Consider the following 24,337-nt stretch of genomic DNA (forward strand, 5'->3'; position numbering starts at 1 on the left):
ATTTTGGCCCTGATCCAGTCTCAGTTCTGCATGGTGATCTCATTACGTCTAAGGTAAACTGACTGATAATGTTATTGTCTAAACCCTGATGTATAGCTGTCATCATGGACACGGTACTGGGTGTCTCTCTCCGGAACGACCCTGAGCCTCTACGGGACCAAAGCGCTGCGGGCCTCGGAGAGAAAGCATGTGAGTAGCTCTGGCTCTCGTCTGTGGGTTTGATGCATGCGCGCATGCAATAAGCATTTATTGCAATCAGATTCGTTTTCAAACAAAATGACACTTCTGGATCCCTCATTTATGAGGTGAACAGAAGGAGACACTAATAACCATTTAACGTGTGAAATGTGCAGAGAGGCTCGCTACAAGCCCTCGCTCACTAACCCTGCATGTGTAGGTCTGTTATTGTGCTTATTTGACTGATGTCATGTTGGCTCATCTGGGCCTCTTCTGCAGTACAAATCTGCTCCCTGTAAAACGATGTCCGTAATTGGCTGGATGGCGGTTCTGCCAGACAACCCGGCAAGGCCCAACATCTTCCAGTTGAACGACCCAGACAAAGGTGAGGCCCGGACCGGTCCGAACGCATAGTCAGCAGCGCAGCGAAGCCTACTCTCTCTCTCCCTCTCTCTCTTTCTCTCCCCCACCATATAAAAACAAAATGACCTCATTGTCAGAGGTTCCCCTTGTTAACCCAGAGGGTCAAACCGAACAGCGGAACTCAAACAGGAAAAAAAAGAGGGGAACAGAGAGGGAGAGGGCTTCCCTTTTGCCCTCTAAACACTAAATCAGTCTTTCCGCTCTCTCTCCGAAGGGAATGTTTACAAGTTCCAGACGAGTTCCAGGTTCTCGGCCATCCTCTGGCACAAAAGCCTGGAAGAGGCAAGCAGGAGCAACAGACCCAAGGTACCTCAGAGAGGACGCTTTCTCATCATCACATGCACTGAATCTCATCGTCTTCCTTTCTCATCATTTTCTGTAATAATGGTCTATAACAACAGATATATATTATATAATCTGTAATAAAAAATATATTGAAATGTAATGATGTGTTTTTGTCTGTGAAATTAAAATAATATCTGATCTCTTCTCCAGACACCAGCCAATCTCATGTCCTTTGAGTGAAAAGGAATGCCCCCCCCCCCCCCCTTCACCCGTTCCTCTCTCCAAATAAAAGCCCCCTTCTCTGCCTTTCGGGGGCACATCAGTGCCAAAGCTCTTTGATGACGACGGACACGCGTGGACACCCAGGCGGATGGGTCAGAGAGGAGCATGGATGGATGTGTGTGTGTGTGTGCTGGCAGCAAGCAGAGATGGACAGACCGGCTCTTGGTATTGGCTGCTGCTGCCGCCGCCGCTGCTGCTGCCGCTGCTGCTGCTGTGCTTGCGATACATGCTGAAGGTCTCCCCGTCATTAGAGGACAAGTCCTGAACACACACCTCTTATCTTAGCTCACCCCAATCCCCCTCCCCCAACCTTATATGGACGCTTTCTGCCGTTGTGTATATGTGTATGTGAGTGTGTGCGAAGACGTCTGCGTGTACATGCCTCTACTGCAAAATGTGAATGAGCACGTGCTACTGTATAGCCCATGTTGGGTTGCTTAGAAGTATAGTTGGATGTGATGCATAAGCTAACTAGGGAAGACATTTGTTCAGTGTTAGTTGAGAGGACGTCTGCCAAAAGTCTGGTATTGGATAAAATGGAGTCGCACCCCTGGTTGTATTTTACTAGACTATTTTAATAGTCTAATGCTGATCCAACAGATTCACCTGCACAATATTTATTTGTAAATCTGGAGGTACTTAGGAAAATACTTAAGGAAAAAACGTAAATCCATTCTTGGAAAAACTTGAAATTTCCGCTCATCTCATGTGTAAGAGTCATATGAACTGTCTGCACATGACAATTGGGACATGAAACTTGAATTTGCTCAATAATTATGTAGTTATTACTTGCACTGAGACATAGACAGTCTTGTGTTACAAAATGGTTTGCTCTGTCTTAATCTCCATTATAGCCTTAAAACTGGACAGTCACATCAACGTCAACTCTGCATTCTCCAGTACAGGCATGTAAAACAGGACGAGAGCAATAAATGTTCATTTAGCTCCACAAATGCACCAGTCCTGGTTCCACAAAGTAAAGATCACCTAAGAAAAAATGAATTTGTTTGGGACAGTCACGCGTCAAGGTGTCTGTTATACCACACATTAAGAAAACCGTGTATTGGTTTTACTTTAAAACATTCAGTACTGCCAGTATGGTGGTGCAAGTTCTGTACAGCTGTGAACATAGTGTCACATTTTGGGCCAGGACAAAACAAGTTTGTCAACTGAAGAAAAGTCATCAATCCAGTAAGCCATTACTAGAACTGATGCAAACCAAGCTGTTACTGTGAAGAAACTGTCAGTGAGATTGGTACCACAAGTTTATTAAGCTACTTTTTGTTGTTTGTTTCCATTGTGAGCTTATTAATGAATGCAGTAGCAGTGTTACAAAGTGATTTTGTTTCATATCACTGGAATGTGCTTTTGGAAATTTTGTTAAGCTACATTAGTTGTTCACCTTAAATGTAAGGAAGATAAAAAAAAAAAAAATCTCAATGAAGAGTAATGGAATAGTTTAGTTAGTGAAGGCTCTCTTTAACAGTCTTCATGGAACTGGCAATCTAGCATCGAAGGAAAAATGTATCTAAATTGCCTGTAATATTGTAAACGGGCTAACTTGCTGATTGACTGATTAAAATCCAAATGAAGTAAAAAATTGCCATTGTGCTATGCATGGTGTCAAAAGGCCTTCCATTAAGTGTTTCAAGGCTAATTTGAGACAATCAGAATAACTCTTTAACGGTGTGTTCTGAATGTATGGATTTAGGTTGTGTTTTTATTTATTTTTATATCATTGTAACCACTCCTCTGTGACTTAGTGTTTTTTTGTTTTTATATAAATAGTGGCGTGCCACATGAACAGGCTTGAAAAATAATGCTTTTTGTGGAAGCTGTACAAAGTGTAGGCATTTGCACAGACACCGTTAGGATAGACACATCCTTGCAAGCATCGATACATACACACACAAAATGCCCTCCTCTTTGTAAGGTGTGATACACTGAGAACTTCAATAACCAGATCTTTCACAAAACCGGGTATGATCAACAAGACTGCTGTAGTTTTGGATTGCCTCTACAACACACATCACACAGCTTAAACTTTCTCACATCACAAGTTGCTTTTAAGTTATGTTTTTCCTGATAGAAGTTTATTGCTGCCATTAGCAGATAGTCTCCTGCATTATTGACCGTAAATACTAAATATTTCCTCTACAGACACATATCCCAATAAGCAATAGCACGATTGACACAGTATATTTAGTTAATTTCATGAATTGCCCCTGAAATGTGATGTCCTGTCTCAATGAAAAAGGCATCAAAAATGTGCAAAAATGTCCGTGCAGGCCCTGATTAACTTGCATTTAAGTAAAGCTAACTTATTCTCCAAGGGAAACCTGCCATTACAGAGTGTCCTACTAAGTATGACAGCAGTGCCAGAAAGTTTATTTTTGTTTTATTCATATTGGTTAGGATCAGCTACCACCACTACCACCAAACTGTACTTTTCTCTAAACAGTCTTGCTGATATATAAATATAAGTGTATTTATTAATGTATTTTGTTTCGTTTTTTTACTTCATATTTGGACATGTGTGTTTATATAATTGTTTATATTTTGTCTAAACATATCTACATGATGTAGTAACGTGACAATGCATGTGACTTGTGTTCAACTAACACTTTGTATTGCCATTTTACTTTGTTCAATGCCTCTTCATTTGGGGGTTGTAGTACAGTATGTTGCTGTATATCAGCTTTAAATGACACTGAATTGTGTATTAAATGCCACTTAGCTATAAGACCTGATGTCTGTGATGCAGTCTATGCATACTCACATCACCACATAGACCTGTAGAACTGTGAGTATGCAGTCCTGTATACACACCTGTGCAATGAATTACAAGATGCTTTCATATTCAGTCAGCTCACCAAATCATAAATCAAGAGATCATAAGCTGAACACATTTTGCTACAAACAAAACCCATACATTCCTCCCTAGTTATTTATTAAAGCAAACACTCATTGGGGAACAAAGAGATTGTGCAAGAGTTAGCTACTTTCATTTATTTTAAAGGCAGCATATTTGACTTTTTTAACATCTAGCCAAGCCAGTCACACGCTTTGAGATGGGTGGTCTGATTGTGCACTATGGCAGAAGAAAAGCTTAAAACAGTGCCTGACTCGCTCCTCTCTTCACTCCCCCCCCCCCAGGTGCACATACAGTATTCTGTAAATTCATGACATGCATTTTTTTAAGCAGTTTAATGCCTGCATTTCTTATCCACTCTTGTGGAAGACTTGTTACATACAATATCTGTGTATGTCACGGGCATGACCTCAAACCTGCCGTAACTTTCACTAATTAACCTGATCTGAATAACTCCGAACCAATTACTGGTACATAGAGGAGAGAAGGGATGCCAGAGCAAAAAGCCTCAGCCAAATAACCTAACTGCCCAAGCCAGTGCTTCCGGTTCTTAAACCAATTGTGCAGAGCTTAGGTAGTGGTAGTTGCTCACAATACTTTAAAATGATTAAAAAAAGACTACACATAGTAGTGTACACAGGTTTAGTAATAGGACTTGTGTGAGAAGAGCAGGGTTACGAGTACACCTCCTGCTCACGTACATTACATATTATTGCACCTTTACTAAAATGGCTCAGATGTTTGAAAAGTAAGTGTGTTTATGTAAGAAAGGCACAAGACTACAGAAAAAACAACCTCAAAACAACCCAGAAATGTTAAGAAACCCCCGTACATTGTCGAAGATGCACACGGTGGCTTTCTGAAAGTATGCTTTTTAAAAAAAAAAAAAAGAAAATGAGGATTACTTCACGTAGAGTGAAAGGAAGAATAGAGGAACAGCTAAATGTTGTCCGACCCAAAGGACTTTTATTTATCCATGCTTGACGTTTATAACAGTGTGTGGTGGTTAACTGGTTCTAATGTGAAGTTTTTTAACCTGTGCTGTTATGAATGGATGGATGGATGGATCTGTCGAAAAAAGACATTTAGCCACCAAAAAAAAAAAAAAAAATTAGAAACGTGGTACTTTAAGGCAACATCTCCTCCAGGATTTGCTCACCAGTAGTATTACGAGTCAAACACATGGCGTAATGAGGTGATTATGGCGATGGCTTCCTTTACTGTGAATCAACAGCTTGGCACAAACTCCAAGAGGCGAGGGTGGGTGGTGGGGCTTCAGGGCCTTCCTCATGTCAAGTTCATTCCCTTATGACCAAGGCGGTGCAGGCCGAGGGCCAGGGGTTAGACAGCACAGCTAGCACAACTGCTGCCCTCAGTCACCAACCACATCCTGTGGCCACATCACACCACCGAGTTTGTGCTGACATAGCTTGGGTTCCAGTTCGCTCTACTCACACTTTCTAAAAGCAGAATGAATGTGTATATGTGTGTGTGTGTGTGTGTGTACACGTGTCTTGTTTGTGAGAGCATGTATGTGTGAGTGTATGAAACTGCAAGTGTGTCAAAAAGTTGTAGAACCTAAAAGCAAAATAATTAATTATAATAAAAAATAAACCCCAAAAAACAAGAAGACTTTGGTCCATGCAATATCTAAGTTGGCTGTTTTTCTCGATTGTTTGTTTGTTTTGTTTTGAAGTCAAAGAGCACCCTTGGGCTGCCTCCTTCCTCCTGGCTTCGGTCTGAGCCAGGCTGCACGCGGCCCTATCCGTTCTCCTTCCACAGCACCAGGTGAATGCTATGGTCGGGCATGCTGGTGGCAAACACCAGGCCTGAGTCGTTCTGCCCGTCCAGTCCGTTAAGCCAGGCGGTGGTGCCCGGCAGGAAGCTGGAGCCACGTTTGGACTTGCGGTAGGCTGGCAGCGGCCAGCGGCCCGTGACGGACTCTGTCCTCAGGTCCATCACGTACAGGTAGCTGTGGTCGAACAGCAGGGCAAACACCTCGCCGAAGCTCAGCAGGGAGAGGTTGGTGAAGTCCTGTGTCTTGATAACCCTGAGCACCACGGCGGGAGAGAAGAGACACACATCGGAAACTTGGTGTTAGTGCTGAGATATGCGACAGATTGCTGTAGGTTGCGGCCTGAGCTTGGTATTTAAAAAAGCAAGCCATCTACACTCGGTTTTACTACAGTAAAGTAAAGAGAACACACAAGACAACATGATTTAGTCCTTCCATTTAATCACACTGCTTGCTGTGCCCATGCCAACACTCCGAAGAAAAGCTACTCACTAGGGAACTAAGAACCTGCCGAGACGGCTGCCGTGGCTGGCAGTCATGGCGACGGGCTCTAGGGTTACCTGATGATATCAAAGCTGGCAAAGTCCCACTGGTAGACACCCAGGTCCGAGCTGCAGATGATGTAGCGGCCGTCAAACTGCAGACGCGGCTGCAGGCCCACGCTCCGGTCCTCGGACACGGACAGGGTCTTCAAGCACTCGCAGTTGATCTCCCTACCGATGGGCCAGACCTGAGGGAACGCAGCCCTGTTTAATGCTCTTATTTGGAGCAACAGCAGTATTAAAGATGACATTTTCACAGTAACTAAGCCAGTGGCCTTACACTGATGTTACAAGTGTGCAATTTTCTCTCAGCTGAGCTCAATAGAGCTACCCCCTTGCAAAAAGATCATCTTTCTCAAAATACAGTGTTATGAGTGTTATGTATTAATAGTGGCTTTCGGCAACCGCTCAATGTCTTGCTTAGGTACACAGGTACACTTTACAAACCGTTCCAATTTTGAACAAAAAATGTGTTCTAAAGCCACAATCTGCATTTTCTCTAAAAGATCACAATATTGTGTGCACTACTTTGCTGAGACAACAATGCAGACCTTATTTTTTGGTGACCCCAAAATGCATGTTCGTAGCTGCATTGTACAAGTATACTTCTGCCTTTATGTGGCGGTCATATTACATACTGCTTTGTGGTATGTCAAGATTCTTTTATATGTCCATATTACTATCCCCACCCTTTCTACTGTATATTACATCTTGCTTGGGTCTGTCCACGACCATGGCACCCTTGACAGGGACAACAAGGAAGCGATCATCCTCAGCTGCACTCCGAAATACAGGCTCAGTCCCTGCCCTGTCATACTTGATCATCCTTAAGCATCCTTAAGCACACTTTGTTGATATTTGATTTAGTTTTTATAGTATATTTAGTATTTTAGTATCATGTTTATCTTCTACTGTCTCTATTGTACAGTGGAGTTTTCTTATATGTATATTAAATTTCCCCTTGGGGATCAATAAAGTATCTATCTATCTATCATTAGATTTTTACCCTAGTGTGCCAGTGTGTGTGCATTTGTGTATATACACATGTGTACCTGCATGTGTGTCTGTGTTTGATTCTGTATGCATGTGGTTAGTGTGCACATTTGTGTGATTGCATAGTGTGAGCACTGACATTGTGTGTGTGTGTGTGTGTGTTTCATAATCTTGGGCACGATTTAAGTTATTCCACAAAAATGAGGGAATGACTTATTCCTTATCAACATAGTGGTGCTACATGCCCACCAAGTGTCATGTACCCCACTTTTCCAGATATCAAAGAAAAAGCAAAAATAAAAAAAAATTCTATATGACCCCACTGTGCTATCACTGCCATGGTCATAATAATGCCATTGTAGCTGACCCACTCAACCGAAGCCCTGTTCCTCAATTAGGAAACATTGACGAGCCTCCAGCCAGTGTATAAAAAAGCCACTAGAGACCCCTTGTGGCTAGATTGCATATCAACACATCAACTGAAAGTAAAAACCATGTTTACCTTGATCTCGTACTTATCAGCGCTCAGTAGGATGTAATCTCCTGGACTGTGCATCATGGACTCCACTTCGCACTTCTGAAGCAGAACCTGAGGGGCAGGGAAACACAAACACAAACATGCTCATTCACATTCAGGCCTCATAGAAAACTAGCCATCCACCATCTGAAAAACATCACAAGCACTCTCATGCCATCTCAAAGTATGCCAAAAGATGGGAGATGTGAGGTAAGGTGTGCCTACCTTGGTGACCCACTCGGTGTGCCCAGTGAACGTGTTCAGACAGGCCCCTGCTGAGAGCGCCCACACCTTCACGGAGAAATCAGCCGAGCCACTCACCAGGGTGTCAAGCTCGTCGTTGTAGTCCACACTGAACACTGTCAGAGACAGACAGAGAGGGACGAGGGCGAGGTGAGGGACAAGTCGGAAGGGGTGAGAGCAACAGGAGTGAAAGGAGAGAGGAGATAGCAGGGAGACGTGGGGGTGAATGGAGAGTGAAAATGGGCAAGGGGGGGGTCGGAGAGGGAGAGAAGAGTGGACCGTCAGCAGGCTTCGTTCTCCACTCACCCATGTCTCTCACAGCAGGACTCATCTCACCTCTTCCACTCCTGTCAGGAGGGAGTAGGTGGTTCTCTAACTCAAACATAACAATTGCCCTCCTGATAAAATGTGTTCAGCAGGCAACTGAAATTATGTTCTCCACAATCAAAACAAAACTAAAACTATTTTTGTAGCCCAGGATATGATTTCTCTCATTATTTTCACATAAAAGCCTAATGCAATTTAACATCTGCATTCTGCCATAATTACTATTGTGAAGCAATGAATGTGGTTTGAGTACTCTGCCTGGTAACTGAGACTGTCACACTTTAAAGACCTGGGGGCATACTATGAAGCAAGATTAGTGGACCTGGTATGTTGAACCTAAAGCCTGAAGGCATTTCTACACACACACACACACACACACACACACACACACACACACACAATACATATCTTAGAGAATAATAGCAGTTGCACAAAACTTTATCAAAAGACAACATGTAATATTTATATAACCACACAGATATAATTTAAACGTGTTCAAAGAAGATGCAGCAGAAACGCCATGGAAACTCGGAAAGGTCAAAAGGTCAATCCCAAATTCTGCAGACCTGTGGGAAAGGTCAGCAGGTTGCACATGGTCAGGCAGATTCTCAGAAGAGGCAGCAGTTCAAAAACTAATGTCGTCTCTGGTTTGTAATCAGGATTACACAAAAACCATAGGCCCAATTATCATGGAAGTTGGTTGAAATGTGTAACGTGGGTCAAGTAAGAAGCCATTACATTTTGGAGTGCATCCCACACACTTGCACAAATGTAGCTTTGCTTTCACAAATGTTGCAAAACAGAACATTAGCTTTACTTTCACTTGCAAGATACAGCATTAAAGGTCACTGTTGAGGCTTGGCGGAGGTAATGTGCGCACTCTACTGAGTGCCATTCTAGCTTGAAATAGGATTAGCTGAAGTCCCACTGAAAAGGTGCTTGAACATTGATCTCAACACAGATCTCATCATCTAAACACAGTAGGCTGAAGTCTAAATAAAGCTGGAGTCTGACTTCACTGCCTCTGTGATGTTTTCCTGCACGTCTGTAGCTGAGACTAAACAAGAGCCGAGATCAACACCCACCTGCCCCTGTGTGCCCACGAAACTGCTGAATTTTGGCACCCGTGCTCCACTCCCAGCACGCAATGGTGTTGTCGAACGATCCGGTCACCAGCTTCTGCTCGTCAAATTTGACCGTGGCGCAAGTGTGGGTCTGGATCCCGTAAATGCACTGCCCAGTGCGGACATCCCAGAGCTTTGCAGAGAGGTCATCTGAGCCTGCAGCAGATCGTAACACATTCTGGTAAGGAGCACCGTCCCTGAAGCACCATCAGGCAAACAGTCACTACACATACAAGCTTCCAAAAGCATGTGCCTCAATCAGCATTAAAACGGTCAATTACACAAACACTCTACAACAAAAAATCAAATGTACATTCATTGTACAAATGTGAGGCAGTAATATTAAGTAACTAAATAACCAATTGCATCATATAGCGGTGTACTCACAAAGTACAACTTATCCAAATATATGATTAAATAGTATTTTTTCTTTTGCTTGTGGTGTTGCTCCTACCTGTGCAAAGGAGACCATCTTTGTAGTAGAGGGCATAGACCCGCGCACTGTGGCCGATCAGCGAGGACGTCTCAAAGGCATCCTCCTCCTGCAGCTGCCTCATGCGCAGCTTGGCCTTCAGGTAGATGCGCTTCCAGTGCAGCGCGTCCTGGATGGAGTCGTCAATGCGCCAGCCCAGGTCGCGGCACACGCCCTGCCACACCTCTGTGCACGCGCTGATCACCTTGTTCCACTGCTTGCACACCAGGCAGCAGGTGAGCAGCGTCTGGGGGTCCAGCCAGCGCAGCAGGTAGAAGGCCAGCTCCAAGGGCAGCAGGCGCAGGAAGTCCCTCTTCAGCAGCGTCTCCAGCCCATTGGACAGGTGGCGGAGCTGGGTGGCGCCGCTCAGGGAGATGAGGCGGTCCAGCGACTGGTTCCTCTGCTGGTCGCTCAGTGTGAGGTAGGCGGCGGAGACTGATTCCAGCCACCCCTCAAAGGCCGCCTTCTCCATGAGCACATCAGAGCGTCTACCTGTAGAGGGTGAACATGAGATCTCATCTTCAGACATCGTATTTGGGCCTGCGCCAGCATTTTGCTTGACATAAATTCACACTTCAAATGTATCAAGATTCCAAGGAACGGGCTGTGTATCATTACCTATGTCAGAATAGCCAGGCACAATTCTCTCTGAAATTAAGATCAAACTGAAACACCTAACGTCAGTAGCGAAGAACACTCTATGCAGTCATGATAAGTAGGCCTGACACTTAAAACGTCCACTGGTCTAAGGAAAAGAATGACTTATTACACCTGGGGTAACATGCATTTTAAAAGGCTGCCAAAGCTAACTAAATGTGGAAATTGTACACTTAAGAGTGTAAGTTATTGTCCATATTAATGATCCCATATGATACATGATGATGACACGTGTCTGTTATTCCGTAAAACAGATAATATTATCCAATAACTACAGTAGTCGGTAGCTGCATTAGCAATACGTTCAAGGCCTCCAAGCAGTCACAAGTGGTCTTGCTAGCCTCGCGCAATCGATGGAATGCAAATAGCTAAAGCAAGTTACAAAGATAGCTAGCTCACATTACCTTCTGTAATGCTGAGTTCAGCGAGATGCACTTCACTTTATCGGTTAATGTTTAGCCTAGTAAGTATTTTGCACCGATACAGTACTATACATTCCAGTTAGTGTCATCTTACGTTTGCAAAATTGAGATGTTATAAACAAGTATAAAGTATGCAAAGATTTGAATGTCTAGCGTTACTCACCATTTCCAGGAGAACGGGTATCGGTTGTGGACGTTTTGCTAGCCAGCTAACAGATAGCAAGTTAGCTAGCTAGCTAAGCAAAACCGACGAGAATATTAGCGAAATTATGTTAGCGTCAACGATAAAAAGCCGTGTATTTGAATAATCGTAGTCTTGCCTTGATGATGTAGGACTCAGGTTATCTGAATACCATATTAAATACTTGTTCAATGACAGTAAAACGCGTTTAGACCTCTCAGTTGTCAAGTCGTTTTCGTTGGGTAGCTTCCTAGACCCAACTAGCTCACACTCCATCAAACTAGCTTGTGCTGGTGTAAGCTAGCTAGCTGTCTAGTTTGTAGACATAATGATTTATGAAAACCACCTCTATATTAAGAGATGCAACTAAAAAACAGCAAGCATCGCCGAGTGTTCTACATTTGTTTCTTCGTGCTGTAGCGTAATATTATTTCAAATATACAAGTAAGTCGTTTCCATACTTAATTTGTTAGAGTTGATACTCCAGCTAGCTAAACTGTTATTGTAAGCCACCGTCGCAAGACCACTAGTACAGTGAAGGCAAACAACACAACCCAATGCAGTGGTTAGTGTTTCAAAATAAAAGGTGCTGCTTTTCAGGATGTGCAGCATCGGTCAAGAGTGTAAATTGTTCAACAGTCAGCGAATAGCTTAAACGAACCTAATTATGATGAAGCTAAACAATTAACTGTAGCCTATTTTTAGATGAAGGAATTAATTGTTTATCATAATGTATTAGCATTCAATTTGGAAACGAAATTAGCCTTTTAAAACTTCTGTAGCCTTCTGTAACTCCACGATGCAGGCTGCACTTATTTTTCTTGTAGACCTATTTTATTAGACGGTGCTACCATGCCCCAAGTCAATTATGTCGGGTCACTTCTGGAGAAAGGGGGAAATATAATAGCAAAACTGGGAGTGGACCTACTACAAAATCTAAATGTTTCTGGTGCTACAGCGAGCGAGCGGCAACATGAGTGATTGATTGGTCTTTCTTCCAAGAATTAGAAAGACATTCACAAGACTAGTTCAATTGTTTTGATGGTTTACAAGGCCTTATCTTATGTAGGCCCACGTCTTTGTTTATAAAGAAGGTGATAAGCCTACTACTAGAATACATAAAATATAAAAAATGGACATTTAACTTGACACGAGTACGTTCTTTGAAAAGATAAAGAAAGGAAACTGTTATTGCTGCAGTCTTCATGGTGATCACTGGCAGGAAGTCATAAAAAGGAAATTGCCTGTAACAGAGTCATGAGGTGTGTCCTTGGGTTGCCAGATGTGCATTTATGAGTCTCCACCTATGTTTGAAGTGCACCCCTCACCCAGGTGTAAAGGGGCAATAACTAAATATTGAAAAAGGTGTTCACTTGTGTCAGTAAATTATTTTAACGTAAAAAAGCAGATCATTTAATGGGATAATGAAATTTGTGGTCGTGGTGTGTGTGTGGGGGGGGGGGGGTTCCTCCTTAGCCATGGATCTCTACATTGGTTGGACTTGAATTTACACACAATAAAACAAGTCAAAGCAACGCTGCTGTTCATGTTTTTTATATTAATTTTAAGGAAGCAAAATCATGCAATCATGTAGGCTAAGGCTCATGGGCTGGTTACAGTCTTGTTCGATTTGATCCCTCTTTTGTGGGTGTTCCAACCCATCCTGTGCAGGATGCCAAGTCCTTTCTGTTTCTCCTGCTCAGCTATCTTCAGTTCATTCTGTTCTGCATGCTCCCTCAGTGTGACATCTTTCACTCTATCTTCCATCTGAGCAGAGGTCTTCATCTCTTTCTTCCTCCGTTTCTTCTCTGTCTTTTTAGCCTTCCGTCCTACTTTTGCCTGCCTTTTCATTTCAGCCCCTCGAACCCTCTTCTCCATTATGGCAATCTTTTTCAGTTCTTTCTGTCTAATTAACTCTGCAGTGCTGTCTGTATGGTCCTCACCATTGCTTGGATCTGAATGTTGGGATGGGATGACCTCTCCTGCTGGGCCAACCTGAAGCAGCCCTCCTTGATTGGCAGCTGCTGATGTCTGTCCTCTGTTATCTGTGTGCCTGCCACACTCACACTTGTTTTTAAAAGCTCTGCTTGTGGAAGTCCACTGAGGGGGGAAAATATCAAAACAAAGCTTGTGAATATGGAACACATTTGCCTTACAATATTCTTTATTTTATGCTGCTAGCCATAGTTTAAAGAGCAGGAGCTTCTTAATCATCAAATAGGCCTACATGATGTGACTGAAGGAACAGTGAAAACTATAGGCTTATTTTAGATTCTTTGTTTCATCAGAAACAAATAAACTAAATAAAATGAATGACATTTAAAAATCAAACTACCCGACGAGGAATATTGTTTTCAAATTTTCGAAAACTCCACCACTTCCTGCGTGTCCCACAGCAATTCTTGACTGCTCCTTCCATACGTTTCGTGTTGCTGGTGCTCTGAAGATTGAGACATGAATGCATAATAGATGCCAATGACACATCAAGCTATGAATGTGACAGCACAGTAGAGGCTAGGCTTGGGAATCGGTTCCAGGTATCAGTTAGGAACCAGTTCCAAACGTTATCCATCGGAATCGTACACATCCACACGTTAACGATACCACTAACGATTCCAATACAAAGCTTTGTTTTAGAAATTTTTACTTTTTTAGAAATTTTAAAGCATTCAACTACTGTATTGATATTGCACACTTGGTATTCATTCTCTAAAACTGACTATGAAATAACACCTGGTGCTAAACAAAAGAATAAAATTGTGGAAGAAATATCTCACCTCTCTCACTACTTGATTTCTCAACTCCTCCATCATCTTTTTCCGCTTTATCATCACAGACATCACTGTAGACAGCAAAGCAGCTTCTCTCTCCTGCATATACCTGTTCCAATCCATTCTTTCGTGCACTCTCTCCCTCTCCAGAACTATCTTCTCCATTTCAAACTCTTCGTTTCTTTCTATTAGTTGACACTGCAGTTTCATCTCTTTTTGTTTAAGAGCGTTGAAACGCTGCTTGATCTCCATTTGGTCAGTTAAGTGCTCCTGATTTACTTCTGTTGAGCGTTCGTCATTGTTGTTCATCTCTCTGTCAGTGAAGTCCTTTGGCAAGCACTTGATCCTGCACTGTGATCTGTCTGTGACAGATTGGTTAATGTGCCTGAGGGACTTCATTACTGTGTCAATTTCACCAGTCTCTTCCCTGAGAAAGTCTTGCATCCTCCCAAGTGCTTGATCAATTTTAGATTTTGAATGACAAAATTGTTCCACTTCAAATGTTTCCTGGGCAGCGCCTTCTTCCTTCATCTCCTCCTACCATTAAAAACAACGTTAGCCTACCGCTACTCTGCTTTCCACTTGCGTGGGTCATTTGTGTCTTTCCCCCGGTACTGATTGGTAACCTAGGCTATTTGCTTCGGGCTCAAATTTAAACATTTTTTCATGAATGTGCATTCTGCTATAGCCTATATGTGTTAAACATCGTTTGACGGAAACCAGTTTCAAACTGGATATCATCGTTGGAATCGCATCTTTATGTTGATACGGCATGATGGCACATAGGCCTATGATGCGGTAGGCCCTCCTAGTTCTTCTAGCCTAGGCTATGTCAACCAATTAACCATAGCAATAACAATCGTGTGCCGGTGTGAAACTAGCATACGCGAAGGCAGTCTAATTAGTCTATTTTATGTGGCCTATTGACTTGATAGCCTGATCACCTAGTGTCTATACTTACCTCTGAATCAGACGTGTGTGGCAAGGCCAAAATGTCTGTAGGCCTAGCCTAACCCACCTGAAGAAATGTGTGAGTGTTGCCTAGTGGCCTGTAGGCCGAGTTATTTCGAATGTTTGACTGTTTCTATGTAATTTCTTTTATTTAGCATCGACTCTACAGAACCGATGGAATGCTGCTGTGAAGACTAACGGAGTTGCTCAGTTAGGCTAATAACAGAGGTTCAAGCGGTAATCAAGGATCTTTGCTAATAATAACAACTACTAGAGAATGTAATTGCAGGGAATTACGAGTGCACGAAAATGCAAAAATGGCTACTGAATGAAATATTGTTGAATATTGTCTAAAAGTAAAAAGATGGAGGTCAGATAGAGAAAAAAGCTGGCAGGGTGTCATAGTTGATGACAACTGACAGTTGGAATGGACGAACAGTTAAATAGTTGAGTAGTTTAAATAGTTACATTATTTTATAGCGAATTATTGTATTGAGGACTTATTGTGAAGTTGAAGTTGAGGACAAAGGAAACAGTTGACGGGAGTCAAAGTTGATGACAACTGACTGTTGCTAGAGTAGTTATGGTGGTTGCTATGCTGGTTGCTAGGTTAATGATGTTGGTTGCTATGTTTTAACTGTGAATGTGGTTGCTAGGCTGTTGCTAGGGTACTTGAAGTCGTTGCTAGGTTGTTGCTAGGGTGTCCATGGCTACTATCAGAAATAAAGGAGTTAAGGCCCATTCACACCAAGAACGATAACGATAACTATAACTATAAATAAATATCGTTCTCGTTAATATGAATGACGACGTTCACACATAAACTATAACGATAACGACATGAAGAACGATATCGTTGGGGATCACTTTCAGAACGATTTTCACAACGATAAAATGCTAATAGCCAATCAGAACCCATCGAATTTTAGCCGTCACATTCATTAACACAAGGAGAGACTTTGTTTATCATTGTTCAGTGTGAACGCTTTTATCGTTATGGATATAGTTATCATTATCGTTATCGTTCTTGGTTGCTAGGTAGGTGGTGGTTTAATATAGTAGGCTAGAGGCATAGTTGATGATAACTGACAGTTGGAATAGTTGAACAGTTAAATAGTTGGATAGTTTAAATGGTTAACTTATTTAATAGGGAATTATTGTAGTGGAGACTTTTATTTTGAAACAGTTAAACAGGATCTGTAGTCTTAAGAGAGCCAGATTGTATGCTTAAAGCCTGAGACAGACAGTTGCTGGAGGTGGCCGGAACCATCTGGCTCTGGCCGGAACACTTGGCATCGGCAATGTTAAGTATATGGGGAAATTTTCAGTAGTTTTTAATTAATAGTTCAAAAAGACATTCCACACCTGTCCTAAGTAAGACCTACGTAACGCAGTTTGAATGAAGTTTCTACGTTAAACGGTTGAAGCCGCATTAAACGCGTGAAGTTTCTACGTTAAACGGTGGAAGCCGCGTTAAACGCGGAAAAAGCGTTAAAAGAAGAATAAAAAGAGGAACTCGGATAACGGTAGATTGCATTGTCATGCGCTCTAATAATGGCCTAGGCCAGAGATGGCTGGTAGGCCTAACTAAAGAGTATTTGCCTAGGCTACACTGAGTGTTGCTCGATTAAAAAAGAAAAGAAAAGATAAAGAAAGCAATGCCGCAAGATTGCCACATGTTGCGTCGCTACAATCCTTAGCGGCGCTATCGGCTTTCCTTTCATAGTCCCGCGCCAACAACAGTTGTGCTCTTTCAATTTTTGTTGCAGACCCTATGTAAAGCTCTACGATAGGGGTCTTTTGCTGTGCTTTATTCTCACCACGAGTGTATAATAAACTAAATTATTGCATCTCGTTGAAGCAGAGATTTTGCAGTCCATTTTAGTTGTGAGATTGTAGGGGCTATCATTTTGAAGTCCCTCCACTCGGCGGCCATATACCAACGTTTTATGGGCACTCATCGGGCACAGTCTTTGGGTCGAACTGCGCGTGCGCAAGGCTTCACGACACCAATCTTGCTCCAGCGGCGAGATCACAACACATGATTGGCAGGATGTCTTCACAACGCACCATATGATTGGCTCAATGTATTCACATGTCGACGTTTTGCCGAGGAAGGGGTGGGATATGTGTAGACAACAGGCCATATTGGCGTGACAAACTAGCCCCATGCATTTCTATGGAGTATTTTTTTGAGTGCTGTGTCTCCACATTAGAAAGTCTCTGGCTTTAACTTGTCACTGACGTTGGCTTGAACACAATGTAATAGTAATGTCAAACAGTGCAATATTGTTGATGACCAGCAGAGAGCAGTGCATTTATAAGTAATTCAGACGTATATGGCTCTGAAGTAATTGATAGGAGTAGGCCTATGAGTTTAAACTCATGATATTTTGTGAGAGAAGAAAACGTCTTGAATTGATATGACAAGAGTGACTTCAAATTTAGGTAATAATAGCCATACACTTACACAGACAACTCTCTTATTCACCCTATAAAAAAACATACGCACTAGGCCTATTAATATGGATGGTCAAAACGGGCAAAATTGACAAAGATAGCTCACTTCCTGGTGCTGTCACCAAGTAGGGACAGGAATAAAATTCTATAATTTCCATAGGACACTTCCTCCCATTGCATATTTTCACAGAAATGACAGGTGACCTGTTTAATGTATTATATTTCTTTAATACATGGTGGATACTGTATTTACATCATGTTTAATTTAGTGCATGGGAATAACACTCGAGTCTTCACTACATGATAGCAATAAATGAATGGGTAAGTCCACCACTTTGTCACTGTACAGTTCCTATGGACTTTTAGATGGCAACTGTGGGAAGGCAAAATGTACTGTACATAGAACCTGGCTCATTTGGACAGTAAGATGGGCTGTGCATGTGATGATGAAGAACCCCTATTAAGAGTAAAAAAACGTTTGGTGCATTGGGTATAATACACAAAGGCTTTCTCTTTCACAATGACAGGCCTGCTCCGAATAGAAAAATAATACTTTTCACGTCAAACACAGTTTCTGATTGTGCAGTGAGGAATTCCAATCAAGCTCAGTGCTTTTCATCATAGAGTTCAGGAGGAACATCAGAAGCCACAACAATTATGTGAAATTCATGAGCAAACAAGGTTGTGTTCACTAAGAAGACTGAAGTCTGTTATGCTATAGACTGAGTCTGCTATCCAGTCTCCCTATTTTGGCATAGCCACAGTACAATGATGTTAAGCTGTACAGTCCAGTACATGTATTAGTTCAACTATTTGTTTATTGTTTTATCTAAACCTTCTGCAGGTCATGTCAGTTGATCAAGTGAGTGTTTGATGTGGTGTATACTACATGTACCTGTGTGAGGCTGTATTCTTTACCAACTGACCAAAGGTAAACTCACACTAGAACTGAAAAGACTTTAGGAGGAGTCCTGATATCAACAAATAATTCTGTAGTCCCTCTGCATCCACATCCGAAGCAGGTGAACTCTCAAGGTCAGGGCTCCCGTTGAAGTGTCCTCACTTTGCTTCTTTTTTGTCAATAGTTTATCATCCAAAAGCCAATGTCACATAGAGATGCAGCACAGCACAGCATAGCTGCTAACACTGTCTGTTTGAATGTTTTTTCAACCGTGAAAATGAGATTATTGAAGCCAGACGTCTGATCTAGCTACTGCATTCACAATGCAGCACAAGAACTCCATGTCCCACCAGGTACAGGGAAAGATAGTCTGTGCCTCAGAGGACACAAAGACACAGCAGCCACCCGCAGGCACCTGCGGAACAGAACAGAACAAAGAGCGCTAAAAGATGAGGCAACATGCGAGGGAAATCAGGCTTATTTGGGTCATGATAGGGCAATGCGGACAAGAAAGTAGACACTTTACTTAACAGCCAACATCTACTGGACAGCAGGGATGAAAGTGGGGAGAGAATGCCATCTGTTAACATTCAAGCTCAGTATGTAAAATGGTTACTGAACATCACCAAATCCAACCTCTAACCTTAACCAGAATGTGTAGTTATCAGAGTGTCAATGATAATCGGAGCCTCTTTAGATAGTATAGTCTGTGGGTGGACTATCCAAGTAAAGTTTGACTGAAAGTAGTTTTGAATTCTTGCCAGTACTACCACAACCTTAGATCTCCTCTAGATATCAGTACTACTACAACCTTAGATCTCCAGATATCAGTACTACCACAACCTTAGATCTCCTCTAGATATCAGTACTACTACAACTTTAGATCTCTAGATATTAGCAGGGAAGCCAACCTTTTAGTTCAGCTTGAAGTGAGATTTGTTACAGATAAATGTGTGCCACATAGTGCACAGGAAAAACTTTGAACACATCTTAATAGTTTACATTAATGAATGTATTATTATTTGTAGAGCATTCATCAGGACCTGCTATCTGGCTCACTCTTTCACTCTCTTATCTTCATTCCCTGCCTTTATTGAGAGGCCCTCTGCCTCTCCTCTACTAACTCTTCAGGACAAACTGTACTGTCCATGAGTTGGTATTATTTAAAAGCATGTTAAAAAAAATATATAGTTGATATACAGTATGCATTTAGTAAAAATTAAAAGTGGCATTCCACTATTTCTTAAAACATATCATTTCTAAACTCACCTCTCATGTTACCAAATAGTGCAACTGTCATGTTAGTTTGTTTCAGTCTGTCAGTCTGATATTTCTTAAATGAAGATAGATTAGAAGATAATGTAACAGTGGAGTGTGTTCCTTGATTAGTTTAGTTGGTCAGTTATTGGTTGATAAATAAGACACTGTTGTGCATTCGTTTTGAGACAGAGTTAGATGCGCTCACAGACAGGAGCCTAATATGTAGCTGCCAGTTTTAAATCCACCTTATGTCTGCCTTAATACATAGATCTCGTTGGCAGCTTCATTTAAAAATCACAAGAACATCGGAGGATGCGTAGACAAAATGTTAGCGTGAGAAAGGCATGTGTGCTAATATGTAGTTGCCAGTTTTAAATCCACCTTATGTCTGCCTTAATACACAGATCTCGTTGGCAGCTTCATTTAAAAATCACAAATACATCGGAGGATGCGTAGACGAAATGTCAGTGTGAGAAAAGGCATGTGTGGTGTGAGGGAGTGTCAGTAGCGTGAGTTGGCAGCCCTGGTTTTGGCAGGCAGTTCCCCTCTCTTTTTGGTATTGCGTACCGCCACTGAATCATTTAGCGGTACATAGTACTGGTCCATACCGGCCTACTTTCACCCTTGCTCGACAGCCAATTGAGTACAGCATTGAAACAACCCAGAACAGACACTTATTCCACAGCTAAGATTACAGAGAGCTTTTGTTTGAATCAAAGAACAATTCTTAAGTTTTACATTTGATGGCTTGAGACAAGCTTGGACTGTGACAAGGAGAATTTCTGACATTCTGGCAGATACCTCTAAACCAGGCCATCGTAGAGGGACAGGGCCTGGACGATGGACGGGTCGGCCTTGGAACCCTCCTGGAACTCATGCAGCGTCAGCATCCCGTCGGCATTCTGATGACAATGGGTCAGCCATCAAAACACACAAATCGCATAAATCATCCCAATCCCAAATCTCCCTCTCATTTTTCAAAGTCTTAATAATAAAACACTTAGTTGCTTTGGTTCCAAGTCATGAGAGAATAGAAATGAATGTGTCATTAGGATATGAACAGTGAAGGGTATGTGTGTAGATTTTGGTCACGGTTGGAGTTTGGAGTGCATGAGCTGTTTGGGAACTATTGAACATGAACTATTCTATTTTATATCCTTTGTCTCTCGGCCAACATGTAAAAAGCTAAAGGAAAGCTGAGGTGATGTGTGAAATGCAATCTGCTGGGGAATAAACTGCAGTTTGTAAAACAGGGTGAAAGACTAAAGAGAGAGAGAGAGCTGAAATGATAGTTATATAAGTTACGTAACTAATCATAACGTATGTATGAACTCTGAGTAAAACTATGATGTGAAAGGAAGACTGATACAATGTGCAAGTGCAAATGCAAGCAAGACACGTACCTTATCCATCATGGCGAAGATGCGATCCACTCTCTTCTCGGGAGTGTTCTCTTCCTCGGGTAACTCCACTGTGTTTCCCTGCCGTCAGACAACCACGTGGAGGGACAGGAGGAAATACAGAGCACAGTCATGAGACAGATGCAGCGATGCATGGAGAGTGCTGAAGAGGCCTTAACTAACCACACGGCTCAGCAAAGGCCTCATCATCCACCTGCAAATGCTTAATCCATAATGTCTAGATGAACTATCACATGGAGGAGATCAGAGCACAACAGGACAGAACAATGCATCTGCAGCCCGTGAGTCTTCACTAACTCACACTGCTGGCACGTGTGGTTATGCAGTCAGCCGTGCCGTGCACAAAACAAATGACTCACCACCATCTGGTAAATGGCATCCACGATGTTCAGCATCTCGTCTCGAGTGATGTAGCCATCGTTGTCGAGATCGTAAAGTTTAAAAGCCCCTGCAATAACAATTAATGAAGGGCCTTAGGAAACGGTAACAGTATTGTTTATTATGCTTAACTGACAAATGACAGATGCTTAACTGACAACACTCATTGTGATTTACTCTGATTTATTCTGATTGCTCAACAAGACGATATTATAGTGCATAAACTATAAACTGTGTGTTTGTGTGTGTGTGTGTGTGTGTACGCACACACATACTGTCTTAGTGTAAGTCTGTGTTTTGGGTGTATGTCTCTGTATACATATTAGTAGAGTATGTGTAGTGTAACCAATATGATTGAATATGTGTGCAAGCAAATATAGCCAGCGATAATACCAAACAATGCATACTATCCCATGTGATGGTGTGGTTGGAGGTCATAATGCATACTATGCCATGTGATGGTATGGTCGGAGGTCATAATGCATACTATGCCATGTGATGGTGTGGTTGGAGGTCACAATGCATACTATGCCATGTGATGGTGTGGTTGGAGGTCACAAGACTTACATCTGAGCTTCTCATCCAGTGTCCCTCTGGAGGTGACTGACAAGGCCTGGATGAATTCTGAGAACTCGATGCGCCCATCCTGCCGAGAAAAAAAGATTCAAAAGCCCATTTTACAAATGACTGAGAGGGACATGGCATACAGGGCCTCGGGTCTGTGTCAGTAAAGCAGAGATGAAGACAACCCTTCCCGTCATTGCAAGCCAATGGAACTTTCATATGAATGAAACATAAGAGGTACCTTTAGAGGTGATAAATGTACTACGATGAAAATTATACCCTAAACTTTAAATAGTTGATGAATGTCAACCCCAAACAGATGAGTCCACCGTCTTATGAGCTGAGCTTCTGCTTAAAAAGGGAGTTTTACATCATGTTATTTGAAGTGTAGAGAGAAGCTATTGGCTCAGCTGTGTGATGGCAGGCTGATGCCATGAGAGGAACATCTCAGGATGTGACTAAAACTGGGAGGATCGAGGAGGGCTTTCTATGACAGTTATAGGCCTCCTCTATGTTTGTACTCATGACACCTACACACATACATCTCCACCACAGACAACAGCAGACACCAACAAGCACAAACTACATAGAGCATCTCAACTCAAAAAAATGATGCAACAGCAGCTCAGACCTAGGATTTGTCAGCCCTGTGGGTTGATATCACCCCCACAACACACAGATGCTGGAGTCCCTCTAGTTCTCCCATCATGACTACTTGAATGCAGTGCATTCTGAAACCTTGGGTGAGAAATGCACTCACCCGTATTATATAGCATAACATTCTTTCTATAAAGCCCTCAATGGCGCACAAAAATGTCAGCAAGCTACAAATGCAAACCTTGTAATTACAGTATGGTCTCTTACCTTATTCTCATCAAACACGTTAAAGACGAAGCTGGCAAACTTGGTGGGGTCTCCGAAGGGAAAGAACTGCTTGTAGATCTTCTGAAAACCTGCAGAGTCCAGCTGCCCGCTGGGACAATCCTTAATGAAGCCTTTATACCTGAGCACAACAACATGAGAGGAACCTTTACACCTGTATCATTATAGAGTCAGAAATATCATTACAGAGATACAGAATAATAAAAAAAAATGCTGCAAACCCGCATCAATGGCATTACAAGCCATCAGCAATCATATCAGGATAAATTAAAATCGTATCCATGCCAACCTGCTCTAAAGCAGTTCTAAGTTATTTTTGAAAGCCAAGAACATTACCAATGCAATCAGCTTACAATAGCCATTTCCCCTCATGATAGAAAGGAAGACAGAATGTGAACAGAGCCAGGGGGACCAAACAAAGCATGGACATGGTAAAGGCAAATAAACGTCAGGGCAGGGAGGCAAGACAACCACATGGCAGGGGCAACATTTCACCCCAACAAAGCAGATTGCTTAAAAGGTGCCATGTGTAAGAATTGAGGTAAAAATATCCAAAAAATGAGCTACACGCATCAAAAGAATGAGAAGAAATAAGGGCGATGATGTCATTGCTAAATTACATGCTAAATTACTAGCCACCGCCCGACAGGTGTCATAATACCAGTTGTTTAACACACCTCACCTAACACAGTTACCTGTGTGTTAATCGTGATGCATTAACAAACAGGAGACTGAGACAGCTCATTAGGTAATATGCCCATAACTGCTTCAAAGTGCCTATTAGCACAGAGGTGCAGGATACATTGGAAAATGAGCATGTTCCTGAGCACTTCATTTAGATAACCTTCCCTTCTTTTATTACCTTGACCATTGATGCATGGGTGGAATCAATTCAAGCATCAATTAAAGCACAGCTAAGCTGGAAAAAAACATTGCATCATAGACACAGAGTTAACAAAATGACAACATGTACAATGTGGTTTGATTGTTTGTTTATCCACGATTTTTAATGAATAGGGCATGTTGTTGCTGTATGTGCTCAGAAAAAAAAAATCAATATATATTCTCCTATTCAAGCAGTATATCTCAAGCAGAGAGGCACAGTCTCTGGTGAGCATCAACCCATTTCTCTCTATTGAGTTGACAGAAGGACACAGAACTGCATTCTTGCCAAATCCCACTCATGCCTACTGTAGATACCTGCACAAGAGAATATGTCTCTGTGAATGCCAGATCGATCCTGCAACAAAAGGCTGCTCTGACACTGTATGGGGCTCTAGTGTTAATACTGATGCTGCTGCCATAAACAATGAATCAAGATGGAACTATAAACCATGATGGAACATGAATGGCTATGAAGGAGTGTGTGTGTGTGTGTGTGTGTGAGGGCACACGGATGTGGCGTGTGTTTGTTTGATGTGTGTGTTCTCTCAGTGT

General features: G+C 42.1%; 3 protein-coding genes across 16 annotated transcripts in view; 1 reads left to right on the forward strand and 2 right to left on the reverse strand.

Moving 5' to 3' along the window:
- The window catches only part of LOC121679927 (ras-specific guanine nucleotide-releasing factor RalGPS1-like), a 78,072-nt gene extending 74,165 nt beyond the window's left edge, over window positions 1-3,907 (forward strand). For 6 of the 10 annotated variants that reach the window (XM_042059004.1, XM_042059010.1, XM_042059007.1 and 3 more), the window contains 4 exons: window positions 97-189; window positions 457-562; window positions 793-906; window positions 1,096-3,907. In XM_042059004.1, the coding sequence (XP_041914938.1) occupies window positions 97-189; window positions 457-562; window positions 793-906; window positions 1,096-1,121 (339 nt within the window). In that variant the 3' untranslated portion in view covers window positions 1,122-3,907. Of the gene's footprint in view, window positions 1-96; window positions 190-456; window positions 563-792; window positions 907-1,095 lie in introns of those variants that run through there. The other 4 variants (XM_042059008.1, XM_042059012.1, XM_042059009.1 and 1 more) reach the window with 2 other exon arrangements.
- Window positions 3,908-4,156: 249 nt separating this feature from the next.
- Window positions 4,157-15,243, reverse strand: fbxw2 (F-box and WD repeat domain containing 2). 5 transcript variants are annotated; one of them, XM_042059022.1, is made up of 8 exons: window positions 11,295-11,900; window positions 10,671-10,726; window positions 10,035-10,544; window positions 9,542-9,736; window positions 8,112-8,245; window positions 7,872-7,958; window positions 6,395-6,564; window positions 4,157-6,089 (listed from the first exon to the last, which is right to left on the reverse strand). In XM_042059022.1, the coding sequence occupies exons 3-8, from the start codon at window positions 10,522-10,524 to the stop codon at window positions 5,801-5,803; spliced, it is 1,365 nt and encodes a 454-aa protein (XP_041914956.1). In that variant the 5' UTR covers window positions 10,525-10,544; window positions 10,671-10,726; window positions 11,295-11,900; the 3' UTR covers window positions 4,157-5,800. The 5 variants fall into 5 exon arrangements, with proteins under 5 accessions (XP_041914956.1, XP_041914957.1, XP_041914954.1 ...); XM_042059023.1 differs by lacking the exons at window positions 10,671-10,726; window positions 11,295-11,900 and adding an exon at window positions 15,045-15,243; XM_042059020.1 differs by lacking the exon at window positions 10,671-10,726 and having other exon boundaries at window positions 11,295-11,899.
- A 2,492-nt stretch (window positions 15,244-17,735) lies between these two features.
- Window positions 17,736-24,337, reverse strand: part of ncs1a (neuronal calcium sensor 1a) — a 21,980-nt gene continuing 15,378 nt past the window's right edge. Inside the window, exons 5-10 of the mRNA XM_042059033.1 lie at window positions 22,883-23,021; window positions 22,022-22,100; window positions 21,436-21,524; window positions 21,059-21,136; window positions 20,457-20,557; window positions 17,736-18,810 (exon numbers count right to left, since the gene is read on the reverse strand). Of these exons, the coding sequence (XP_041914967.1) occupies window positions 20,459-20,557; window positions 21,059-21,136; window positions 21,436-21,524; window positions 22,022-22,100; window positions 22,883-23,021 (484 nt within the window). The 3' untranslated portion in view covers window positions 17,736-18,810; window positions 20,457-20,458. The remainder of the gene's footprint in view (window positions 18,811-20,456; window positions 20,558-21,058; window positions 21,137-21,435; window positions 21,525-22,021; window positions 22,101-22,882; window positions 23,022-24,337) is intronic.

Source organism: Alosa sapidissima, chromosome 13, assembly GCF_018492685.1.
Source record: "Alosa sapidissima isolate fAloSap1 chromosome 13, fAloSap1.pri, whole genome shotgun sequence".
Classification (NCBI taxonomy): Eukaryota; Metazoa; Chordata; class Actinopteri; order Clupeiformes; family Clupeidae; genus Alosa; species Alosa sapidissima.